This window comes from Phaenicophaeus curvirostris, chromosome 29, assembly GCF_032191515.1.
Source record: "Phaenicophaeus curvirostris isolate KB17595 chromosome 29, BPBGC_Pcur_1.0, whole genome shotgun sequence".
Taxonomy (NCBI): domain Eukaryota; kingdom Metazoa; phylum Chordata; class Aves; order Cuculiformes; family Cuculidae; genus Phaenicophaeus; species Phaenicophaeus curvirostris.
The window spans coordinates 2,562,757-2,587,154 of NC_091420.1; the positions used below are offsets into that span (position 1 = coordinate 2,562,757).

Genomic DNA, 24,398 nt, shown 5'->3' on the forward strand with positions numbered 1-24,398 from the left:
ACACGATATAAACACTCAGATTAAATTAAATGTCAAAACTCTATGAATAAAAAAAAATTATTTGCTTTCTAACCTCCACCAATTCCTATTTCCTTATCAATTTGTCTATAAAAGAAAGCAACTCATTCTCATTTGCCAAACCTTCCTGATCTTCATTACAGTGATTCATTGACTAAAGCCCTTTAAGGTCTCTCAGCAAAAGAGAATGGAGATATTCAAAACCAGCCTAAAATATGAAAGTTGTTGTGAGGTTTTTTGCCTGAACACCAGCTAAAAGACAGAACAAGCCACCTCCAAACCTCTGAGTCACACAGAAAACCACGTCTGTGAATCACTGCCCGATCCTCTCCTCAAGGAGGAACACCACACCGCATGTAAAACCTCCAGCCCTCCAAAGTTTGTGGCTGTGAACAACTCAAACTGCAGTTCAAGCAGTGAAATAAAAGCCAGGGAGTTAGAGAGCATCAGTGCCGACCCAAAGAGCCCTCATCGATATCTCAGTTTGATAACACAGAATCAACCAGCTACACAAAACCCTTCTTGCCACAAGAGATCATGTCAACCTTCGCCTTTGTTCAGCCTGTATTGGAGGTCGATTAACTGCTCCCAGACGCTGGCTCCCCACGTTCTCCTTCAGGAACACGTCCTCCACGCCATCCCCAGCCATCAAACCCCGCAGGGACCTGCTCTCCCCACCTCAACTTCACATCCACCTACTTGTCATTCCTGGTTTGCTCCAGCACCTTCCCTGCTCCTAGGGCTGAGCCTGCCACGCACAGAGAGCTGTTTGAACAAGCTGAAGACAAGCACGATGTGTTGTAAATACAAAACAAGACCGACCTGAGCAGAGCAACCTTCTGCAAAGAGCAGTTCGATGCTGCTACCAGCCTCCTTCCAGCTCTCGAGATCCTCATCACCTGCAGAACACAGCTCCCTCAACACAGAATGATGTGACTGGCCCTCCTTTCAGCACATACACACACAAAAATCATTGTTGGACTGTGCGCAGGGCTGAAACCATCACCGCTTCCTTGACAACTACAGAGATCGCTGTAAGGTAACTGCCAGGTTTTCAGTACCAGCCCCTTCCCAGCAAGAGAAATCTCTCTTCACAAACCCACCACGCCAAAAGGAACTGCCCTGAAAATACCCCAAACGTGAGGAGCTCAAGGGGAAAACGTCCCATTTCCTGCGGCACCGGAAACTTTCATCCAGCGGTAAATGGAAATCTTATTTCAGTGAGACACAGGATCTAAGAGAAGAGAACGAGTGTAGGGAACGGGACTGCCTCACGCAAGGGTTTGGGAGATCAAAGCAGCAGAGAGCTGATCCAAGTTTTTCCTGAATAATCACAAAGCAAACCAAGAACAGACTGAGGCTCACACCCAAAAGTCTGCAACTGACCTTGATACCCACAGCCACTTCATAGAATGGTTTGGGTTGGAAGAGACCTCAAAGCCCATCCAGTTCCCCCCCTGCCATGGGCAGGGACACCTCCCACTGCATCAGGGGCTCCAAGCCCCATCCAACCTGGCCTTGAACCCCTCCAGGGATGGGGCAGCCACCCCTGCTCTGGGCAACCTGGGCCAGGGCATCACCACCCTCATCGTGAAAACTTCCTCCTAAGATCTCATCTCCATCTCTCCTCTTTCAGCTCAAACCCATTTCCCTTCATCCTATCCCTGCACTCCCTGATCCAGAGCCCCTCCTAGCTTTCCTGGAGACCCTTCTGTGCTGAAAGGTCTCCCCACAACCTTCTCTTCTCCAGGCTGAACAACCTCTACTCTCTCAGCCTGTCCTCATACACAAGGTGCTCCAGCCCTCACATCATCCCCGTGGCCTCTCCTGGACTCACTCCAACAGCTCCATGTCCTCCTTGTGCCGAGGACTCCAGAACTGGACATGAGGCTCCAGGTGGGTCTCACCAGAGCAAAGCAGAGGGGTGGAATCCCCTCCCTCTCCCTTCTGGTCCCACTGCTTTGGATGCAGCCCAGGACACGGCTGGTTTCCAGACCAAATCACAAATCCTTCTCCTCAGAGCTGCTCTCCATCCATTCTCTGCCCAGCATGAGTTTGTGCTTGGGATATCCAAAAGAAAGGGTCACAAAACCTCATCCAAGAACCTTCCCAAGCTCAGCAGTGCAGAAACACATCGTGCAGCACAATCATAGAATTGTAGAATCACCAGGCTGGAAGAGACCCACCAGATCATCAAGTCCATACCCATGAAATCACAGGAATGACTCAAAAAAACCCACTGCCAGAAGCTCCTTTCCAAGCTGGAAGCACACAGACAGCTACTCGGCTGCCAGCAATAGCGGAGGGTGGGAAATGTGATCAAGCAGCAAGGAAACCCCACTCTCACGCAGCAGGACCCAGTGGAATTTGGAATTCGACACACAAGAGTTTCCTTTTAAGGACTATCTGAGGGTATTTCACCTTCCCCTCAAGCACAGGGCAGGAGGAATCCCTGAGGGAGTTTCCCACACACGAACGGTCAGGGATGGGGCACACGAAGACACCAGCTGCTTCTGGTACTTTTTGTGGGTTCATATTGAAAGAGAGAGTTGGTGACTTGCAAGCAGCACCGTTTCCCTTTCAGGACGCGGTTCCTGAGCTGTAAAGCAGAGACGGGGCTGAAAATCTCTATCAGCAGCACCGGAGGAGGCAGAAGCAGGAGTTGTCGGTGACAACCAGCGATGCCCTGCAAGGATCTTGTGGCCACAGCAGGGAGCAAAGGGAGCGGGTGCGGATAAAGAGCTGCAGGAGCCAGAGTCGCTTCAGAAATGTTAGGAAACATCAACACAAGCACTACAGACCACGCACTGATTAAAATGTGTGTGCCCTGGGTGGCCCAGGACCACGGGCTGAATCTTCTTTAGCGGTTGAGAGGCCAAATTGTGTCCCAGCACCTGTTTTATATACCTGCTGGGTTTAAACGCTGCCCTCAGACAGCACATCGGAGCCACAGAGGAGGCCAACGGGATGCCAGACTATTAAAAGAACCGAGCCCAGCACATCCCGCCAAGAAGGGTGGAAAGGGTCCAACATGATGTCCTCTTCGGCCACGAAAACATCAACCTGCCTGTAACGTCCTGGGATGAGAACTCTCTGTCCTCTCCCTGCTTCTTTATTTAATACATCGCTAAGAGGAGTAAGGCATTTCTCAGGGAAGAGCTGCAGCCCTTCATTTGTATTCTGGTGAGTGTCAGCACACAGATAACGCTGCCCAGAAGAGAACAGGAATCCAGAGGCCGGGAGCCAGCGGTCACTAAGAGCCAGCAGAGACCTGTAAAGTAAATCTGCTCACCCTACGCTAAAACATACGCGGCAGAACACCACCCGGGGCAACGCGATTCCAAACGATTCCAGGACTCCACGATTCTATGATCTCGGGGTGGCTTCCCACCTCTGCGAGTCCTTGGATTTTCAGGTGAGTGTAAATTAAGCTTTTACTGCTCCGAACAGAGCAGGTGATTTTAAGGGCTTATACACAGGGCACAGTGCTGTGTGGAAGGAACACAGCTCAGGTTGGAAGGAACCTTCTGAGGGGCAAGTCCTCCCCCAAAGTCATAAAAACATGGAATGGGTTGGGTTGGAGGGGACTTCAAAGCCCATCCAGTCCCACCCCTGCCATGGGCAGGGACACCTCCCACTGGATCCAGTTGCTCCAAGCCCCATCCAACCTGGCCTTGGACCCCTCCAGGGATGGGGCAGCCACCCCTGCTCTGGGAAACATGCACCAGGGCATCACCACCTTCATCGTGAAGAATTTCCTCCTAACGTCTAATCTAAACATTCCTCCTTCTAATTTAAAGCCATCCCACTCATCCTCTCCTTGCACTCCCTCATCCAGAGCCCCTCCCCAGCTTTCCTGGAGCCCCTTTCTGCAGTAGAAGCTGCTTTAAGGTCTCCTTGGAGCCTTCTCTTCTCCAGGCTGCACAACCCCAACTCTCCCAGCCTGGCCTCACACAGGAGGTTCTCCAGCCTTTGGATCATCTCCGTGGCCTCCTCTGGCCTCGCTCCAACCGCTCCATGTCCTCCCTATGCTGAGGACTCCAGAGCTGCACGCAGGGCTCCAGGTTTGGTCTCCCCAGAGCGGAGCGGAGGGGCAGAATCCCCTCCCTCGCCCCGCTGGTCACAACCACCCCCAACTCTCTCAGCCTGTCCTCGTACCGGAGGTGCTCCAGCCCTCGCCTCATCCCTGTGGCCTCCTCTGGGCTCCTCCAAGAGCTCCCTGTCCCTCTCCCACCGGGGCCCCCAGGGCTGGCCACGAGGCCCCCGCGCGGCCTCCCCAGAGGCCTCCGAGCCCCCTCCTCTCCTCTCCCCGCTCTCCTCACCGGTAAAGCCGCTTGGTGTGCAGCACCTTGGCCTCCGGCTCGCCGCTCTCGCCGGTGGCCCCGCCGCCCTGGCTCATGGCGCCCGGCGAAGGCAAATCCCGGGCCCCGAGCCCCTTCAGCACCGGCCCCGGCGCCGCCGCCGCCGCCCCCGGCCCCGCTCGGCCGCCATGGCTGCGCGGCTGCCCCCTGCCCCGCGTAGTTCTCGCGAGATTTCGCGCGAGACTTCGGGCCCCGGGGAAGGGCGGGGGGGGGGGTGGAGGGCGAGCCTCGCGAGGAAATCTCGCGAGATTTTTTTTTGCCAATACTTAGTGCTGGCAAACATGGCGGCCGCGCGGCGTCATCTCGCGAGAGTTCCGCCATAGTCCCCTGCGGCGGGAACTGGGTCATGGGATGGTTTGAGTGGGAAGGGACCTCGGAGCCACCCAGGCCCATCCCTGCTCTGGGGACACCTCCCACTGCCTCAGGGGCTCCGAGCCCCATCCAACCCGGCCTTGAACCCCTCGAGGGATGGGGCAGCCACCCCTGCTCTGGGCAACCTGGGCCAGGGCCTCCCCGCCCTCCCAGAAGAACATTTCTCCCTAAGATCTCATCTCAATCTCCCCTCTTGCAGCTCAAAACAGCCCCCCATGCCCTGTGCCTGGGCAGAGTCCCAAGCCAGCCCTGTCCCTGCCCTGCCAGACAAGCATCGGGGCTTCTCCTTCTCCACCAGGCTCAGCACACGGCTCAGAGCTGGGCACAGGGATCAGTGCAGGGCTCGGAGCCGGCACAGGGCTTGGAACCGGCACCAGGCTCGGCACAGGGCTCGGAACCGGCGCAGAGCTGGCACAGGGCTCAGCTGAGGGCTCAGAGTTGGGCTCAGGGCTCAGCTCGGGGCTCAGAGTTGGGCTCAGGGCTCAGATTTGGGCACAGGGCTCAGCTCAGGGCTCAGTTCAGGGCTCAGAGTTGAGCACAGGGCTCAGTTCAGGGCTCAGAATTGGGCTCAGGGCTCAGATTTGGGCACAGGGCTCAGCTGAGGGCTCAGAGTTGGGCACAGGGCTCAGCTGAGGGCTCAGAGTTGGGCACAGGGCTCAGCTGAGGGCTCAGAGTCAGTCACAGGGCTCAGCTCAGGGCTCAGAGTTGGGCTCAGGGCTCAGCTGAGGGCTCAGAGTCAGTCACAGGGCTCAGCTCAGGGCTCAGAGTTGGGCTCAGGGCTCAGATTTGGGCACAGGGCTCAGCTCAAGGGCTCAGTTCAGGGCTCAGAGTTGAGCACAGGGCTCAGCTCAGGGCTCAGAGTTGGGCTCAGGGCTCAGATTTGGGCACAGGGCTCAGCTCAGGGCTCAGTTCAGGGCTCAGAGTTGAGCACAGGGCTCAGCTCAGGGCTCAGAGTTGGGCACAGGGCTCGGCTCAGGGCTCAGCTCAGGGCTCAGAGTTGGGCACAGGGCTCAGCTCAGGGCTCAGAGTCGGGCACAGGGCTCAGCTCAGGGCTCAGAGTTGGGCTCAGGGCTCAGCTCAGGGCTCAGAGTTGGGCACAGGGCTCAGCTCAGGGCTCAGAGTTGGGCACAGGGCTCAGCTCAGGGCTCAGAGTCAGGCAGAAGGCTCAGCTCAGGGCTCAGAGTTGGGCTCAGGGCTCAGCTCAGGGCTCAGAGTTGGGCACAGGGCTCAGATTTGGCCACAGGGCTCAGCTCAGGGCTCAGAGTTGGGCTCAGGGCTCAGCTCAGGGCTCAGCACAGTCTCATCACCTCATCAAGCTCTCCGCTCCGCCTGCCCCTTTCCACCGGCCCCACCTTAGCTGGTTAAACAGGTTTGAAGTCCAGACAGCGGAGAGACAGTGGAAGCATTTCGCAGGCCGCCGCACGGCCCCATGGCCCCCCACCTCTCTCCAAGTAAGTCCCGCAGCGAGGGGCGCCCGGTGCCGCCTTCCTCCCGCGTCCCGTGGGCGACGCGCGAGTGGGGTGGGAGAAAAGCGATGGGGTGTGAGGCACAGGACGCCCCTGGAGCCCTAGTCTCACGTATGCACCTCAGGCAGAGCCCACGCCGCTCTGTGCCTCAGTTTCCCCACGCCTGTGGCCAGGCCAGGGCTCCTTCTGGGGCTGCAGGGGTGAATGAGGCTCCCCTCTCCGCAGCCAGCAAGCCCTGGGATGGGCCAGGAGACAGGGATTTCCTGCTGAGCAGGGGAAAAAAGTGAGATTTCTGCCTGGAAATCTGGCTCGTGGCTTTAGCTCCGCTTCCTACGCATGGCCAGGCGTCCGGGCTGCGAGAGGAGCCACTCGCATCGGGCAGGAAACATCTGGCTCCCCCAAATCCCTGGGGTCGCGCCCACTTGGATCCCCTGGGATGTTTAACAGGGTGGGGAAGCAATTCCCAGGCTGCTCTGGTTCATCTCTGAGGTCCACCAGGTGCCTCCGGGTGATGCCACACGCCCTGGTGCCACCACTGAGGGCTGGGCACCTCACGGAAACACCAGGATCTGCTTCCTCCTGCCTCGGAAAGGGCTGGTGGGTGGTGGGGAGACCTTCCAGTATTATAGACTCATAGAATCACCAGGTTGAAAAAGACCCACCAGATCATCGAGTCCAACCATTCCCATCAATCACTAACCCATGTCCCTCAGCACCTCGTCCACCCGGCCCTTAAACCCCTCCAGGGAAGGGGACTCAACCCCCTCCCTGGGCAGCCTCGGACACTGCCCAATCACCCTTTCCATGAAAGATTTTTTCGTGATGTCCATCCTGACCCTCCCCTGGTGGAGCTTGAGGCCATTCCCTCTCGTCCTGTCCCCTGGCCCTTGGGAGAAGAGCCCAGCTCCCTCCTCTCCACAACCTCCTCTCAGGGAGTTGCAGAGAGCAATGAGGTCTCCCCTCAGCCTCCTCTTCTCCAGGCTAAACCCCCCCAGCTCTCTCAGCCGCTCCTCTTCTTCTCCAGCCCCCTCCCCAGCTTCGTTGCTCTTCTCTGGACTCGCTCCAGAGCCTCAACATCCTTCTTGTGGTGACGGGTTCCTACAGGCTGGAGAACCTCTCATACGAGGACAGGCTGAGAGAGTTGGGGTTGTTCAGCCTGGAGAATAGAAGGCTCCGAGGAGATCTTAGAGTGACCTTCTGGTGCATGAAAGGGCTACAAGAAAGCTGGGGAGGGGCTGTTCATAAAGGCTTGTGGTGACAGGACAAGGGGGAACGGGGATAAACGTGAGAGGGGCAGATTTAGTCTTCATATAAGGAAGAATTTCTTCACCATGAGAGCAGTGAGACACTGGAACAGGATGCCCAGGGAGGTTGTGGCTGCCCCATCCCTGGAGGGGTTCAAGGCCAGGCTGGATGGGGCTTGGAGCCCCTGATGCAGTGGGAGGTGTCCCTGCCCATGGCAGGGGTGGGACTGGATGGGCTTTGAGGTCCCTTCCAACCCAAACTATCTCATAGAATCATAGAATCACCAGGTTGGAAGAGACCCATCGGATCATCGAGTCCAAACCTCCCATTTCTACTTGTTTTCTGTCTCCTTTCTCCTGGCACAGGGTGAACAGGGTCCAATTCCGTCTTGGCACCCCAAAACACAAGAGGGTTTCTTGCCAGGCCCCAGCTGGCCGGTGTCATGGCTGCTGCCGACCCCATCCCCGAGGAGGTGGCTTTGCTGGACCTGGGGAAGGTGGCCCTGGCCACTCCCCTGAAGAAGGTGCCACCAGGCCTGGATGAACACCCGAGGGACCCTGAAGCCACCCTGCCCTGGGACTCCCGGAGCCAGCACAGCGCCCGGAGCCAGCCGGAGCCTGCAGAGGCCAAGAGACGCTCGAGTCCCGAAGGCGGCCGCGAAGACCCCGAGGAGGCTGCTCTCGCCTCCCCTTCAGCTGAGGCCGAAGACGAAGAAGTCCCCGGGTTGCCCGTGATGGCAGCCCATGTCTTCGTGCCCATCGACCCCCAGTGCATCGAGCGGATTCCGAGCAAGCAGAAGAAGCAACCGGCCCCGTGGCCACGGGAGGAGACCAAGGGGGAACACGTCCCCCCCATCGACAAAGCCAACGGCCTCCGCCAGAAGCAGATCTTCCTTCCCACCAGCCCCTCGCGCTACAGGGACCCGCTGGGCTTCGAGGGGCTCGTGGCCAAGCCACCACCCGAGGGGCCACGGTGCCCGTGCTGCGGGAATTGTGGCGCCATCAACCTCAAAGCCGTGGCCGCCGTGCTGGGGGCTCTGCTTCTCTGCCCCTGCCTCGTCTACGGAGCCTACGTCTTCCTGCCCTTTGACGCCCCGCTGCTGCCCACCATCAGCGCCCGCCTGGTCTACACCCTCCGCTGCGCCGCCTTCGCCACCTTCCCCATCGTGCTGGGTGAGCCTCGGGGCCGGGGACGGAGGCCTTTGTCCCAGCCGCTGGGTGTGTGGGGAATAGAGCTGGGGCTGAGCTCCTCTCCGGGGCACAACAACCCTGAGCAGCTCCAGACCAGGAGAAGTCTGGCTGGAAACTGCCTGGAGGAGAAGGACCTGGGGGGGTTGGTTGAACAGGAGCCAGCAGGGGCCCAGGGGGCCAAGAAGGCCAAGGGCATCTTGGCTTGGATCAGACCCGGCGTGGCCAGCAGGGCCAGGGAGGTTCTTCTCCCTCTGGCCTCGGCCCTGGGGAGACCGCTCCTCGAATCCTGGGGTCAGTTGTGGGCCCCTCCCCACAAGAAGGATGTTGAGGCTCTGGAGCGAGTCCAGAGAAGAGCAAGGAAGCTGGGGAGGGGGCTGGAGAAGAAGAGGAGCGGCTGAGAGAGCTGGGGGGGTTTAGCCTGGAGAAGAGGAGGCTGAGGGGAGACCTCATTGCTCTCTGCAACTCCCTGAGAGGAGGTTGTGGAGAGGAGGGAGCTGGGCTCTTCTCCCAAGGGCCAGGGGACAGGACGAGAGGGAATGGCCTCAAGCTCCACCAGGGGAGGGTCAGGCTGGACATCAGGAAAGAAATATTTCACAGAAAGGGTCACTGGGCAGTGTCCGAGGCTGCCCAGGGAGGGGGTTGAGTCGCCTTCCCTGGAGGGGTTTAAGGGCCGGGTGGACGAGGTGCTGAGGGACATGGGTTAGTGATTGTTGGGAATGGTTGGACTCGATGATCCGGTGGGTCCTTTCCAACCTGGTGATTCTGCGCTTCTATGATTCTCTGCAGCTCCATTGCTCCCCCCAGGAGAAGCACATGGGGTTTTCCTCCCCTTTTCCCACCCCATCGAGTCTCCCTCTGGTCCCTGTGGTCCCCTTTCACCAGGCAACCTGCTCAGCCCCCTCTCTCTGCCCCCCAGGGATGATCGTCAGCGGCATCTCTCGCCTCTGCTCCTCAGCGCTGGAGCCCTTCGGGGAGCTGCAGCGGGAGGTGGAGCTCCACCGCACCTACGTCTCCCAGTCCATCCATCTCTTCATCCTCTACTTCTTCAACATGGCTGTGCTGGCCACCTACCTCCCGCAGGAGGTTCTCAAGCTCATCCCTCTGCTCACGGGGCTCTTTGCCATCTCCCGGTAAGTGGCTCCTTCATCCTACCTGGGCCGCAACAGCCAGGAAAGCCAAGAGAGGAGAAGGGTTCCTCCATCCCTCATCCCACTTCCCACAGTAGCCTTACCTGGCAAACCCTCGCTGAGGTCAGAACACCCAAGTGAATCTGGATGCCAGTGTCACAGCCCAAATGCCCTGAGAGGTCGTGTGTTGGTTGAGGTTCAGGCTGTCAAGGACAGATCCAAGGCAAGAGAACACTTGGATTCCTTCCTGGCCACCTGAACTCTACTCAACTGGTTAGAGAGGGGAAAGAAAAGCACCCACTGAGCTCCCATAAGTAAAGAATTGAACCAATCATGGAATCATTAAGGTTGGAAAAGACCTCTCAGCTCATCCAGTGCAACCATCAGCCCAAGCCCACCATGCCGACCAAACCCTGTCCCAAAGTACCATGGTCATATGGCTTTTGAACCCCTCCAGGGATGGAGACTCCTCCTGATCCAGTGGGAGGTAGAACTGGATGGGCTTTGAGGTCCTTTCCAACCTTTCCATGATTCTATGAAGAGAACATCCCAACCCATCAGCAGAGCGAGATCTGAAAAGATCTTTGCCAAAAGAGTCCAGAGAAGAGCGACGAAGCTGGGGAGGGGGCTGGAGAAGAAGAGGAGCGGCTGAGAGAGCTGGGGGGGTTTAGCCTGGAGAAGAGGAGGCTGAGGGGAGACCTCATTGCTCTCTGCAACTCCCTGAGAGGAGGTTGTGGAGAGGAGGGAGCTGGGCTCTTCTCCCAAGGGCCAGGGGACAGGACGAGACGGAATGGCCTCAAGCTCCACCAGGGGAGGGTCAGGCTGGACAGCAGGAAAAGATATTTCACAGAAAGGCTGCCCAGGGAGGGGGTTGAGTCCCCTTCCCTGGAGGGGTTTAAGGGCCGGGTGGACGAGGTGCTGAGGGACATGGGTTAGTGATTGCTGGGAATGGTTGGCCTCGACGATCCGGTGGGTCTCTTCCAACCTGGTGATTCTGTGAAAGAACCCCCCAACCCACCAGCAGAGCGAGATCTCGCAGAGCTTTGCCAAACCACTTGTGGTCCTTGCGCTGCCCACCAGTTCTGGAGCAACTGAGAGGGAAGGGGGAAAACGGGTCCCCTTGGCCAACCCCACAGCGTCGCCCTCGTCTCTGCCCTCTCCAGGTTGATCTACTGGCTCTCCTACGCCATCGGCCGCTCCTTCCGTGCTTTTGGCTTCAGCATGACCTTCCTGCCGCTGCTGGCCATGCTGCTCTGGAACCTGTACAGCATGTTGGTCCTGGAGCCCGAAAACCTCCTCGCCCTGGCAGCATCAAAGCCCGAGGAGCCTTCCAAGGACACCAGGACCAAACTCCGCTACTGGGGCTGAGATGGGGCGCCTGGACCCCAGAGCTGAGCTCCCCTCGCTCCCTGCTTGAGCCTGAAGCTGAGGGTGCAGGCGGATCAGGTTGGACCCCTGGGATTGATAGAGCTAAGCTGTAAACCCCTCTGCACTGGGAATTTCCTGCAGGAGCGCAAACAGGACCTGGATTGAGCCGCAGAAAGTCCTGTTCGGTGAGGATGGGTTGGGGTAGGATTCGCCTTACCGGCTGCTGGAGCCGGCTTTGCCCAATAAAGCCTTTCACTGAGCGGCTCTGTAGCTGGTTTGGGTTAAATTCACCTAGGAATCGGTCCTGCCAGGACTCCGGATGCCACCATCCAGCCCCAAAAATGATGTTTCCCCAAACTTTCCATCTCCCAGCAGCTCCACCCCAGCCCTGCGTCCCTGTGGGGTGCTGTGGCTGGTCCCCCCCCAGCTTCCTCCTCCTCCTCCTCTTCCCCCTGGGAGAAGTTCAGCTCCTGGTTGACAAACCAGTCAGGGCAGGTAGCAGGGAGGGAGCTCTGCCCCAGGGGAGGAGCTGGGACTGCTGAGAGGGCACTGGGACTGGTGAGGTGGCAGCAGGATGGGCGATTCTCCTTGGCTGGGCACCCAGTTTGGACCCTGCAGGGCACTGAGCTCCATCTAAAATATTTTTTTGGACACAAAGGAGGCCCTTGGAATCCAGCCTGATTGTCTCATAGAATAGTTTGGGTTGGAAGGGACTTTAAAGATCATCCAGTCCCACCCCTGCCCTGGGCAGGGACACCTCCCATGGATTAGGGGCTCCAAGCCCCATCCAACCTGGCCTGGAACCCCTCCAGGGATGGGGCTGCCACAACCTCCCTGGGCAACCCTGTCTCACCACTCCCACAGTGAAGAAATTCTCCCTTGCATCAAGCCAAAATCTGCCCCTCTCCAGTTTACACCCATCCCTCCTCATCCTATCACCACAAGCCTTTATGAACAGTCCCTCTCCAGCTTTCCTGGAGCCCCTTTCAGCACTGGAAGCTGCTCTAAGATCTCCTTGGAACCTTCTCTTCTCCAGACTGAACAACCCCAACTCTCTCAGCCTGTCTTAGTTCTCAGGTACCCCCCAACCCAGTTAAAAATCCACCAAATAAAGAGGAAAGCTGCTCCATCCCTGGATCTGCCAAGCGTTCGGCTTGTCCCTGCTCCCATCTCGCAACGCCACGTGGTGGGAATTCTCCCCCTGCAGCCTAGAAGAGACTCCGGAACCTTCCCAGCAGGGACACAGCTCCTGGGCAGAACCCCCCTGAGCGTCACCGAGCCTCCCTCCTCTCCGTGTTTTCCTACCTTGCTGAGCTCCAGCACAGCTTAACTCGGGCGAGGCCAAGAGCCGCTCTCCTCGTGCTCACCCTGCAGCGATTCCACACGGAACCACTCTGAGAAATCCACTTTATTTGGTCAAAGAGAAGTCAGTGAATGGAGACGGTGAAAGGGCAGCACAGCCCAAAGGGACGCGGAGCCTCTGCCAACACCAAGAAGCCGCAGACCACGGCGTAGAGCACCGGGACAGCGACTCCAAGCCAGCACCACAGAGCCAAAGGCCGTGGAGAACCAAGAGTGAGTCTCAAGCGGCTCCTCATGGGCTGCCAGGACGTTCCTGAGCTCAAGCAGCCCCACGTTTCCCTCTTGCACCCTCACCGAGGGCAGCACAGCAGAAAGAGTTGGGGTTGAGGAGTCCGTGAGCCCCAGTGGGGTTAGGGGGTCTCTTCTGGGATGCCCCCAGCACGGCGAGAAGCAGAAGGCACCCTGCACACCAGCTCCAGCCTCGCTCCTGGGTTGGAGCCACCCTGGAAGCAGCACAGGATGGGGAAGAGCCGGGCTTGGCTGCAGCCCCAACAGTGGTTTTATCCCTTGGGAGAAGAAGGATCTTTCCACAGCTCAAGGCAACCCTGATCAGCTCCCCCGGGTCGCTTCCCTTGGCTGGGTGGATGAGGAAAAAACAGAGGAAGAAGAGTCATCGGATGCAGGATGGGAGCAGGATTTGTGACGTGGGCAAGCGCTGCCGATGTTGCCCTGGTCCCTTCTGATCCTGGACCACAGGGATGGAGAGAGCGGAGGCGGCAGGAGTTGGAGCCCCTCCAGCTGCCACCGTTGGTTCCTGCCAACAAGAAGGATCCCGGGGGTCTCTCCGGGGTCCATCCCGCTCAGTTGATGGGTTCGTACTCCGAGTAGCGTTTCCTCTGGGCAAAGAGGACCAGGCAGGTGCCCCCCAGGAGCATCAGGACGGGGGTCCCCAGGGCCACGGCCGTGATGGAGATAACGAGGGGGGAGAAGGTGTCCGTGGGCGGCTGTCCAAAGCCCAGCAGAGCCGACCTGCGGGAGGGGATGAGAGATCAGCCATGGAGATGGGAATGGGCACGTCCCGTGGCTGGAATAGCTGGGATTGTCCACCCCGAGAGGCTCAGATCGGGATTCCTCAAGGAGAGAGGTGAGGGAACGCATCAATAAACTGCAAAACTCCTGGCTGTGGGATCGTAGGGAACATGGACTTTTGGAAGGAGATCATTATCACATAGAGGAACCCTCTGACTGGCTCCAACCTCCTCTCCAGGTGCTGCAGAGAGCGATGAGGTCTCCCCTCAGCCTCCTCTTCTCCAGATTAAGCAGCCCCAGGTCCCTCAGCCGCTCCCACAACCCCTGTTCTCCAGCCCCTTCCCAGCTCCGTTCCCTTCTCCAGACACGCTCCAGCCCCTCAAGGTCTTCCTTGGAGTGAGGGACCCAAAACTGAACCCAGGATCTGAGTCCAGGGGGACAATCCCATCCCTGCTCCTGCTGGCCACCCCATGGCTGCTCCAAGCCAGGATGCTGGTGGCCTTTTTGGTCACCTGGGCCACCGCTGGCTCATGTTCAGCTACTGTCACCCAGCACCCCCAAGTCCTTTTCCACTGTGCAGCTTCCACCCCACTCACCAGCTGAGATAGCGCTTCTCCTGGTAAACCCCTCCTTCCTCTCCGCCAAAGGAGATGTTGATGGCACTGACGGTGTAGGTGCTGCCAACACCCTCCCCGAAGTAGGCTCGGACAATGCTGGACACGGGGAGGCTCCAGTTGGCTGCTTGTAGGCTCTCAGACCGACACTGGATGTTGTCCTCACGCCTGGGTGTCCGGGAGCCGTAGGCCGTCGCCTTCCACTGCAGGAAGCTGAGCGTGGAGCTGTCGTTTCGCGACTCGGCTACCAGAGAGAGCATCTGGTGGGGAAGCGAGGACAGGAATGGTCTCCGTGCCAAGATAAATCATAGAATCACAGAATCACCAGGTTGGAAGAGACCCACGGGATCATCGAGCCCAACCATTCCCATCAATCACTAACCCATGTCCCTCAGCACCTCGTCCACCCGGCCCTTAAACCCCTCCAGGGAAGGGGACTCAACCCCCTCCCTGGGCAGCCTCGGACACTGCCCAATCACCCTTTCCATGAAATATTTTTTCCTGCTGTCCATCCTGACCCTCCCCTGGTGGAGCTTGAGGCCATTCCCTCTCGTCCTGTCCCCTGGCCCTTGGGAGAAGAGCCCAGCTCCCTCCTCTCCACAACCTCCTCTCAGGGAGTTGCAGAGAGCAATGAGGTCTCCCCTCAGCCTCCTCTTCTCCAGGCTAAACCCCCCCAGCTCTCTCAGCCGCTCCTCTTCTTCTCCAGCCCCCTCCCCAGCTTCGTTGCTCTTCTCTGCACTCGCTCCAGAGCCTCAACATCCTTCTTGTGCTGAGGAGCCCAAGGAAGAGCCGCAGTGGAGGTTGCTCAGGCTGCACCCCAGACTCCCCCAGCCTCGTTCCAGCAACAGGGAACACCCCCGAGCGCGGCGCTCGCCCCACACTCACCTCGAAGACAGTGGGAGTGTACTCATCGTCGATGGAACGCACTGCGCGCAGCTTCTGGGTCACCCCCAGCTCCTCCACCGTGGCCACCTCCAAAGCAAAGCGCGAGCCGTTGCCCCGCGGAGCCACCCCGGCCAGGACAAACTCCACTTTCGAGCTGTTCGCTGTGTGCAGGAGGCTGGGCAGGAGCCCATCGCGGCCACCGGCCTCGTAGGCTGTCACCTGCAAGGGTGAGACACGGCACCATCACCGGCTGAGCCCCCAGGGAGCAACATCCCCTCTCCAGGAGATGCTTTGGACACAATATTCATTGTGTTTTCCCTACAGCAGCATCTCAGCCACTGCGGACAATAGTTTGAGTTGGAAGGAACCTTAAACATCATCCAGTTCCACCCCCCTGCCATGGGCAGGGACACCTCCCACTGCATCAGGGGCTCCAAGCTCCATCCAACCTGGCCTTGAACCCCTCCAGGGATGGGGCAGCCACAGCTTCCCTGGGAACTCACTCGGAATGCCACGCTGCCATTGGAGAAGCTGCCACCGGGGTCAGTAGCTGGGATGCCCTTGAACTCGGCCGTCAGCGCCGTGTGGTTGAGGGTGTGATTGATGCTGTCCCAGGAGAAGTCGGAGAGGTCGTAAGTGGGATAGAAAAGCTCTCCTGGCACTTTGGTATCTCTGTACTCAAACACCTAGGAAAGAGGAACGGGAGAGGGGTTGGGAGCCGCTACCAGACCTGCTCTGTGCAGCGATCCAGGAGCTGCTGCTGCCAGCATGGCAACGACGGAGATGAAAAAGGAGCTGCCTTGACCAAAGGTGGTACCTCGAGACATTTGGCCAAGGCAGCGTCTTTTTTGGAGCTCGAGGAGGACAAAACCAGGATGGGACAGAGCTGGGAACACTGCTGATCATAGAATCACCGGGTTAGAAGAGACCCACCGGATCATCGAGTCCAACCATTCCCATCAATCACTAACCCATGTCCCTCAGCACCTCGTCCACCCGGCCCTTAAACCCCTCCAGGGAAGGGGACTCAACCCCCTCCCTGGGCAGCCTCTGCCAGGGCGCAATCACCCTTTCTGGGAAAAATTTTCTTCCTAATGTCCATCCTGACCCTCCCCTGGTGGAGCTTGAGGCCATTCCCTCTCGTCCTGTCCCCTGGCCCTTGGGAGAAGAGCCCAGCTCCCTCCTCTCCACAACCTCCTCTCAGGGAGTTGCAGAGAGCAGTGAGGTCTCCCCTCAGCCTCCTCTTCTCCAGGCTAAACCCCCCCAGCTCTCTCAGCCGCTCCTCTTCTTCTCCAGCCCCCTCCCCAGCTTCGTTGCTCTTCTCTGGACTCGCTCCAGAGCCTCAACATCCTTCTTGTGGGGAGGGGCCCACAACTGACCCCAGGATTCGAGGAGCGGTCTCCCCAGGGCCGAGGCCAGAGGGAGAAGAACCTCCCTGGCCCTGCTGGCCACGCCGGGTCTGATCCAAGCCAAGATGCCCTTGGCCTTCTTGGCCCCCTGGGCCCCTGCTGGCTCCTGTTCAGTCGCTGTCAACCAACACCCCCAGGTCAGCTCTGCCCACACCCTCCTCCCCCACGGGGCAGCATCTCACTCCTACCTTGGTGAAGACAACGGCGGCAGAGTAGACAACGCTGCTGGGAGGGTCAATCCAGACGGCGCCCGCTGGGCTTGGGGAGAGCAACTGCTTCCAGTTGACACGCAAGGAGCTGCTCTCGCTCTCCGTAGCCACCAGGAGCACGGCAGGAGCTCCGATGCTGCTCCAGACATAGTGCAGGGTGTCCGCAGGCCCCACCGCCTGCACGTGAAGCAGGTTGACCGAGGAGCTGTTCCAGCCAGGGTTGTACTGCATGGACACCTGCGGAGCATGGAGAGGTCACGGGCGGCTCGAGAAGCTGGGGAGGGGGCTGGAGAAGAAGAGGAGCGGCTGAGAGAGCTGGGGGGGTTCAGCCTGGAGAAGAGGAGGCTGAGGGGAGACCTCATTGCTCTCTGCAACTCCCTGAGAGGAGGTTGTGGAGAGGAGGGAGCTGGGCTCTTCTCCCAAGGGCCAGGGGACAGGACGAGAGGGAATGGCCTCAAGCTCCACCAGGGGAGGGTCAGGATGGACAGCAGGAAAAGATATTTCACAGAAAGGCTGCCCAGGGAGGGGGTTGAGTCCCCTTCCCTGGAGGGGTTTAAGGGACGGGTGGACGAGGTGCTGAGGGACATGGGTTAGTGATTGCTGGGAATGGTTGGCCTCGACGATCCGGTGGGTCTCTTCCAACCTGGTGATTCTGTGAAAGAACCCCCCAACCCACCAGCAGAGCGAGATCTCACAGAGCTTTGCCAAACCACTTGTGGTCCTTGCGCTGCCCACCAGTTCTGGAGCAACTGAGAGGGAAGGGGGAAAACGGGTCCCCTTGGCCAACCCCACAGCGTCGCCCTCGTCTCTGCCCTCTCCAGGTTGATCTACTGGCTCTCCTACGCCATCGGCCGCTCCTTCCGTGCTTTTGGCTTCAGCATGACCTTCCTGCCGCTGCTGGCCATGCTGCTCTGGAACCTGTACAGCATGTTGGTCCTGGAGCCCGAAAACCTCCTCGCCCTGGCAGCATCAAAGCCCGAGGAGCCTTCCAAGGACACCAGGACCAAACTCCGCTACTGGGGCTGAGATGGGGCGCCTGGACCCCAGAGCTGAGCTCCCCTCGCTCCCTGCTTGAGCCTGAAGCTGAGGGTGCAGGCGGATCAGGTTGGACCCCTGGGATTGATAGAGCTAAGCTGTAAACCCCTCTGCACTGGGAATTTCCTGCAGGAGCGCAAACAGGACCTGGATTGAGCCGCAGAAAGTCCTGTTCGGTGAGGATGGGTTGGGGTAGGATTCGCCTTACCGGCTGCTGGAGCCGGCTTTGCCCAATAAAGCCTTTCACTGAGCGGCTCTGTAGCTGGTTTGGGTTAAATTCACCTAGGAATCGGTCCTGCCAGGACTCCGGATGCCACCATCCAGCCCAAAAATGATGTTTCCCCAAACTTTCCATCTCCCAGCAGCTCCACCCCAGCCCTGCGTCCCTGTGTGGTGCTGTGGCTGGTCCCCCCCCAGCTTCCTCCTCCTCCTCCTCTTCCCCCTGGGAGAAGTTCAGCTCCTGGTTGACAAACCAGTCAGGGCAGGTAGCAGGGAGGGAGCTCTGCCCCAGGGGAGGAGCTGGGACTGCTGAGAGGGCACTGGGACTGGTGAGGTGGCAGCAGGATGGGCGATTCTCCTTGGCTGGGCACCCAGTTTGGACCCTGCAGGGCACTGAGCTCCATCTAAAATATTTTTTTGGACACAAAGAAGGCCCTTGGAATCCAGCCTGATTGTCTCATAGAATAGTTTGGGTTGGAAGGGACTTTAAAGATCATCCAGTCCCACCCCTGCCTGGGCAGGGACACCTCCCATGGATTAGGGGCTCCAAGCCCCATCCAACCTGGCCTGGAACCCCTCCAGGGATGGGGCTGCCACAACCTCCCTGGGCAACCCTGTCTCACCACTCCCACAGTGAAGAAATTCTCCCTTGCATCAAGCCAAAATCTGCCCCTCTCCAGTTTACACCCATCCCTCCTCATCCTATCACCACAAGCCTTTATGAACAGTCCTCTCCAGCTTTCCTGGGAGCCCCTTTCAGCACTGGAAGCTGCTCTAAGATCTCCTTGGAACCTTCTCTTCTCCAGACTGAACAACCCCAACTCTCTCAGCCTGTCTTAGTTCTCAGGTACCCCCCAACCCAGTTAAAAATCCACCAAATAAAGAGGAAAGCTGCTCCATCCCTGGATCTGCCAAGCGTTCGGCTTGTCCCTGCTCCCATCTCGCAACGCCACGTGGTGGGAATTCTCCCCCTGCAGCCTAGAAGAGACTCCGGAACCTTCCCAGCAGGGACACAGCTCCTGGGCAGAACCCCCCTGAGCGTCACCGAGCCTCCCTCCTCTCCGTGTTTTCCTACCTTGCTGAGCTCCAGCACAGCTTAACTCGGGCGAGGCCAAGAGCCGCTCTCCTCGTGCTCACCCTGCAGCGATTCCACACGGAACCACTCTGAGAAATCCACTTTATTTGGTCAAAGAGAAGTCAGTGAATGGAGACGGTGAAAGGGCAGCACAGCCCAAAGGGACGCGGAGCCTCTGCCAACACCAAGAAGCCGCAGACCACGGCGTAGAGCACCGGGACAGCGACTCCAAGCCAGCACCACAGAGCCAAAGGCCGTGGAGAACCAAGAGTGAGTCTCAAGCGGCTCCTCATGGGCTGCCAGGACGTTCCTGAGCTCAAGCAGCCCCACGTTTCCCTCTTGCACCCTCACCGAGGGCAGCACAGCAGAAAGAGTTGGGGTTGAGGAGTCCGTGAGCCCCAGTGGGGTTAGGGGGTCTCTTCTGGGATGCCCCCAGCACGGCGAGAAGCAGAAGGCACCCTGCACACCAGCTCCAGCCTCGCTCCTGGGTTGGAGCCACCCTGGAAGCAGCACAGGATGGGGAAGAGCCGGGCTTGGCTGCAGCCCCAACAGTGGTTTTATCCCTTGGGAGAAGAAGGATCTTTCCACAGCTCAAGGCAACCCTGATCAGCTCCCCCGGGTCGCTTCCCTTGGCTGGGTGGATGAGGAAAAAACAGAGGAAGAAGAGTCATCGGATGCAGGATGGGAGCAGGATTTGTGACGTGGGCAAGCGCTGCCGATGTTGCCCTGGTCCCTTCTGATCCTGGACCACAGGGATGGAGAGAGCGGAGGCGGCAGGAGTTGGAGCCCCTCCAGCTGCCACCGTTGGTTCCTGCCAACAAGAAGGATCCCGGGGGTCTCTCCGGGGTCCATCCCGCTCAGTTGATGGGTTCGTACTCCGAGTAGCGTTTCCTCTGGGCAAAGAGGACCAGGCAGGTGCCCCCCAGGAGCATCAGGACGGGGGTCCCCAGGGCCACGGCCGTGATGGAGATAACGAGGGGGGAGAAGGTGTCCGTGGGCGGCTGTCCAAAGCCCAGCAGAGCCGACCTGCGGGAGGGGATGAGAGATCAGCCATGGAGATGGGAATGGGCACGTCCCGTGGCTGGAATAGCTGGGATTGTCCACCCCGAGAGGCTCAGATCGGGATTCCTCAAGGAGAGAGGTGAGGGAACGCATCAATAAACTGCAAAACTCCTGGCTGTGGGATCGTAGGGAACATGGACTTTTGGAAGGAGATCATTATCACATAGAGGAACCCTCTGACTGGCTCCAACCTCCTCTCCAGGTGCTGCAGAGAGCGATGAGGTCTCCCCTCAGCCTCCTCTTCTCCAGATTAAGCAGCCCCAGGTCCCTCAGCCGCTCCCACAACCCCTGTTCTCCAGCCCCTTCCCAGCTCCGTTCCCTTCTCCAGACACGCTCCAGCCCCTCAAGGTCTTCCTTGGAGTGAGGGACCCAAAACTGAACCCAGGATCTGAGTCCAGGGGGACAATCCCATCCCTGCTCCTGCTGGCCACCCCATGGCTGCTCCAAGCCAGGATGCTGGTGGCCTTTTTGGTCACCTGGGCCACCGCTGGCTCATGTTCAGCTACTGTCACCCAGCACCCCCAAGTCCTTTTCCACTGTGCAGCTTCCACCCCACTCACCAGCTGAGATAGCGCTTCTCCTGGTAAACCCCTCCTTCCTCTCCGCCAAAGGAGATGTTGATGGCACTGACGGTGTAGGTGCTGCCAACACCCTCCCCGAAGTAGGCTCGGACAATGCTGGACACGGGGAGGCTCCAGTTGGCTGCTTGTAGGCTCTCAGACCGACACTGGATGTTGTCCTCACGCCTGGGTGTCCGGGAGCCGTAGGCCGTCGCCTTCCACTGCAGGAAGCTGAGCGTGGAGCTGTCGTTTCGCGACTCGGCTACCAGAGAGAGCATCTGGTGGGGAAGCGAGGACAGGAATGGTCTCCGTGCCAAGATAAATCATAGAATCACAGAATCACCAGGTTGGAAGAGACCCACGGGATCATCGAGCCCAACCATTCCCATCAATCACTAACCCATGTCCCTCAGCACCTCGTCCACCCGGCCCTTAAACCCCTCCAGGGAAGGGGACTCAACCCCCTCCCTGGGCAGCCTCGGACACTGCCCAATCACCCTTTCCATGAAACATTTCTTCCTGCTGTCCATCCTGACCCTCCCCTGGTGGAGCTTGAGGCCATTCCCTCTCGTCCTGTCCCCTGGCCCTTGGGAGAAGAGCCCAGCTCCCTCCTCTCCACAACCTCCTCTCAGGGAGTTGCAGAGAGCAATGAGGTCTCCCCTCAGCCTCCTCTTCTCCAGGCTAAACCCCCCCAGCTCTCTCAGCCGCTCCTCTTCTTCTCCAGCCCCCTCCCCAGCTTCGTTGCTCTTCTCTGCACTCGCTCCAGAGCCTCAACATCCTTCTTGTGCTGAGGAGCCCAAGGAAGAGCCGCAGTGGAGGTTGCTCAGGCTGCACCCCAGACTCCCCCAGCCTCGTTCCAGCAACAGGGAACACCCCCGAGCGCGGCGCTCGCCCCACACTCACCTCGAAGACAGTGGGAGTGTACTCATCGTCGATGGAACGCACTGCGCGCAGCTTCTGGGTCACCCCCAGCTCCTCCACCGTGGCCACCTCCAAAGCAAAGCGCGAGCCGTTGCCCCGCGGAGCCACCCCGGCCAGGACAAACTCCACTTTCGAGCTGTTCGCTGTGTGCAGGAGGCTGGGCAGGAGCCCATCGCGGCCACCGGCCTCGTAGGCTGTCACCTGCAAGGGTGAGACACGGCACCATCACCGGCTGAGCCCCCAGGGAGCAACATCCCCTCTCCAGGAGATGCTTTGGACACAATATTCATTGTGTTTTCCCTACAGCAGCATCTCAGCCACTGCGGACAATAGTTTGAGTTGGAAGGAACCTTAAACATCATCCAGTTCCACCCCCCTGCCATGGGCAGGGACACCTCCCACTGCATCAGGGGCTCCAAGCTCCATCCAACCTGGCCTTGAACCCCTCCAGGGATGGGGCAGCCACAGCTTCCCTGGGAACTCACTCGGAATGCCACGCTGCCATTGGAGAAGCTGCCACCGGGGTCAGTAGCTGGGATGCCCTTGAACTCGGCCGTCAGCGCCGTGTGGTTGAGGGTGTGATTGATGCTGTCCCAGGAGAAGTCGGAGAGGTCGTAAGTGGGATAGAAAAGCTCTCCTGGCACTTTGGTATCTCTGTACTCAAACACCTAGGAAAGAGGAACGGGAGAGGGGTTGGGAGCCGCTACCAGACCTGCTCTGTGCAGCGATCCAGGAGCTGCTGCTGCCAGCATGGCAACGACGGAGATGAAAAAGGAGCTGCCTTGACCAAAGGTGGTACCTCGAGACATTTGGCCAAGGCAGCGTCTTTTTTGGAGCTCGAGGAGGACAAAACCAGGATGGGACAGAGCTGGGAACACTGCTGATCATAGAATCACCGGGTTAGAAGAGACCCACCGGATCATCGAGTCCAACCATTCCCATCAATCACTAACCCATGTCCCTCAGCACCTCGTCCACCCGGCCCTTAAACCCCTCCAGGGAAGGGGACTCAACCCCCTCCCTGGGCAGCCTCTGCCAGGGCGCAATCACCCTTTCTGGGAAAAATTTTCTTCCTAATGTCCATCCTGACCCTCCCCTGGTGGAGCTTGAGGCCATTCCCTCTCGTCCTGTCCCCTGGCCCTTGGGAGAAGAGCCCAGCTCCCTCCTCTCCACAACCTCCTCTCAGGGAGTTGCAGAGAGCAGTGAGGTCTCCCCTCAGCCTCCTCTTCTCCAGGCTAAACCCCCCCAGCTCTCTCAGCCGCTCCTCTTCTTCTCCAGCCCCCTCCCCAGCTTCGTTGCTCTTCTCTGGACTCGCTCCAGAGCCTCAACATCCTTCTTGTGGGGAGGGGCCCACAACTGACCCCAGGATTCGAGGAGCGGTCTCCCCAGGGCCGAGGCCAGAGGGAGAAGAACCTCCCTGGCCCTGCTGGCCACGCCGGGTCTGATCCAAGCCAAGATGCCCTTGGCCTTCTTGGCCCCCTGGGCCCCTGCTGGCTCCTGTTCAGTCGCTGTCAACCAACACCCCCAGGTCAGCTCTGCCCACACCCTCCTCCCCCACGGGGCAGCATCTCACTCCTACCTTGGTGAAGACAACGGCGGCAGAGTAGACAACGCTGCTGGGAGGGTCAATCCAGACGGCGCCCGCTGGGCTTGGGGAGAGCAACTGCTTCCAGTTGACACGCAAGGAGCTGCTCTCGCTCTCCGTAGCCACCAGGAGCACGGCAGGAGCTCCGATGCTGCTCCAGACATAGTGCAGGGTGTCCGCAGGCCCCACCGCCTGCACGTGAAGCAGGTTGACCGAGGAGCTGTTCCAGCCAGGGTTGTACTGCATGGACACCTGCGGAGCATGGAGAGGTCACGGGCGGCTCGAGAAGCTGGGGAGGGGGCTGGAGAAGAAGAGGAGCGGCTGAGAGAGCTGGGGGGGTTCAGCCTGGAGAAGAGGAGGCTGAGGGGAGACCTCATTGCTCTCTGCAACTCCCTGAGAGGAGGTTGTGGAGAGGAGGAAGCTGGCCCGACCACAGCCCAGGCTCGCTCAGCACTTCCCACCCCGCGGTTTCAGAGCCACTTTCCAGCCCTGAGCCTCTTCCGTGTCCCGGAGCCGCACTGGGACGCGGCGGCGAGGAGGACGGTGGCACCGGGAGCGTCGGCAGCGCAGGGTCCCCACGCAGGGGGGACCCCAGAGCCCCTCTCTGCCTCTCCGGGTCCCCGGCAAGGCCCCGGTGTCCCCAGACCCCCCTCTCCCCACAATCCCACTGCCCCCGGCCTCCTCCCGGTGCCCCCATCCCTCTCCGGCCCCGGCCCCGTTCTCTCTCCCCCCGGTATCCCCGGTCCTACCCCCGCTCCCGGTTCCATTCCCCTTTCCGTTTCCATCCTTGCTCCCCCCGGTCCAGTCTCAGCCCCGTTCCTGCTCCCGTTCCCCCGCGTCCTCGCTCCCATTCCCAGTCCCCCCCACCTCCTCCCGTTCCCATTTCCACCCCCGCCCTCCCCGGCCCCGTTCCTGCTCCCGTTCCCACGCACTGGTCCCGGTCCCCAACCCCTGCTCCCGCCGGGACCTGGAGCAGGACCGGGGCTGGGGCAGGACCGGGACCGGGTCCCATTCCCCTCATTCTTGGTCCCGGTTCCATTCCCGGTCCCCCCCACCACCTCCTATTCCCGTTCCCGTTCCCCTCTGCTCCCGGTCCTGCCCCAGCCCCGTTCCGGTTCCCCGTATCTCCAGTCCCTTTTCCCCCTCCGGCTCCCGTTTCCTTCCCCCCGCCCTCCCCGCTCCCTCCGCTCCCGTTCTCGCTCCCCTCCCCGCTCCCGGTCCCGTTCCCCGGCTCACCCTCCTGCCGCTCGCCGCCGCCCCCCCCGCCGCCAGCAGCAGCAGCGCCACCACCACCGCCGCCGCCGCCATATTGAGCTCCCGGCCGCTCACGTGACCGCGCAGACCAC

The 24,398-nt window shown here is 59.6% G+C and overlaps 4 protein-coding genes across 4 annotated transcripts in view; 1 reads left to right on the top strand and 3 right to left on the bottom strand.

Moving 5' to 3' along the window:
* Positions 1-4,544, bottom strand: part of SMG5 (SMG5 nonsense mediated mRNA decay factor) — a 31,834-nt gene extending 27,290 nt beyond the window's left edge. The window contains exon 1 of the mRNA XM_069878721.1: positions 4,341-4,544. Coding sequence (XP_069734822.1) covers positions 4,341-4,417 — 77 coding nt within the window. The 5' untranslated portion in view covers positions 4,418-4,544. The remainder of the gene's footprint in view (positions 1-4,340) is intronic.
* A 3,304-nt stretch (positions 4,545-7,848) lies between these two features.
* Positions 7,849-11,383, top strand: TMEM79 (transmembrane protein 79). The gene is made up of 3 exons (XM_069878822.1): positions 7,849-8,634; positions 9,569-9,782; positions 10,943-11,383. The coding sequence occupies exons 1-3, from the start codon at positions 7,905-7,907 to the stop codon at positions 11,145-11,147; spliced, it is 1,149 nt and encodes a 382-aa protein (XP_069734923.1). The 5' UTR covers positions 7,849-7,904; the 3' UTR covers positions 11,148-11,383.
* Positions 11,384-12,547: 1,164 nt separating this feature from the next.
* Positions 12,548-16,830, bottom strand: LOC138732276 (glycosylated lysosomal membrane protein A-like). The gene is made up of 5 exons (XM_069878826.1): positions 16,575-16,830; positions 15,481-15,663; positions 14,978-15,196; positions 14,075-14,352; positions 12,548-13,478 (listed from the first exon to the last, which is right to left on the bottom strand). Exons 1-5 carry the CDS (start codon positions 16,824-16,826, stop codon positions 13,310-13,312), a joined length of 1,101 nt encoding a protein of 366 aa, XP_069734927.1. The 5' UTR covers positions 16,827-16,830; the 3' UTR covers positions 12,548-13,309.
* A 2,189-nt stretch (positions 16,831-19,019) lies between these two features.
* On the bottom strand, positions 19,020-24,367 carry LOC138732272 (glycosylated lysosomal membrane protein A-like). The gene is made up of 6 exons (XM_069878821.1): positions 24,289-24,367; positions 23,047-23,304; positions 21,953-22,135; positions 21,450-21,668; positions 20,547-20,824; positions 19,020-19,950 (listed from the first exon to the last, which is right to left on the bottom strand). Exons 1-6 carry the CDS (start codon positions 24,358-24,360, stop codon positions 19,782-19,784), a joined length of 1,179 nt encoding a protein of 392 aa, XP_069734922.1. The 5' UTR covers positions 24,361-24,367; the 3' UTR covers positions 19,020-19,781.
* Between the last annotated feature and the right edge of the window lie 31 nt (positions 24,368-24,398).

Coding starts and splice junctions, on each gene's coding strand:
- LOC138732276 (XM_069878826.1), bottom strand. CDS start 16,826: ATGCAGTACAACCCTGGCTGGAACAGCTCCTCGGTCAACCTGCTTCAC. Junction 14,353..14,977: donor ACACTCCCACTGTCTTCGAG/GTGAGTGTGGGG, acceptor CTTCCCCACCAG/ATGCTCTCTCTGGTAGCCGA. Junction 13,479..14,074: donor GAGAAGCGCTATCTCAGCTG/GTGAGTGGGGTG, acceptor CCCCTCCCGCAG/GTCGGCTCTGCTGGGCTTTG.
- LOC138732272 (XM_069878821.1), bottom strand. CDS start 24,360: ATGGCGGCGGCGGCGGTGGTGGTGGCGCTGCTGCTGCTGGCGGCGGGG. Junction 22,136..23,046: donor CCGCCGTTGTCTTCACCAAG/GTAGGAGTGAGA, acceptor CCTCTTTCCTAG/GTGTTTGAGTACAGAGATAC. Junction 19,951..20,546: donor GAGAAGCGCTATCTCAGCTG/GTGAGTGGGGTG, acceptor CCCCTCCCGCAG/GTCGGCTCTGCTGGGCTTTG.
- TMEM79 (XM_069878822.1), top strand. CDS start 7,905: ATGGCTGCTGCCGACCCCATCCCCGAGGAGGTGGCTTTGCTGGACCTG. Junction 8,635..9,568: donor CACCTTCCCCATCGTGCTGG/GTGAGCCTCGGG, acceptor TCTGCCCCCCAG/GGATGATCGTCAGCGGCATC. Junction 9,783..10,942: donor GGGCTCTTTGCCATCTCCCG/GTAAGTGGCTCC, acceptor TGCCCTCTCCAG/GTTGATCTACTGGCTCTCCT.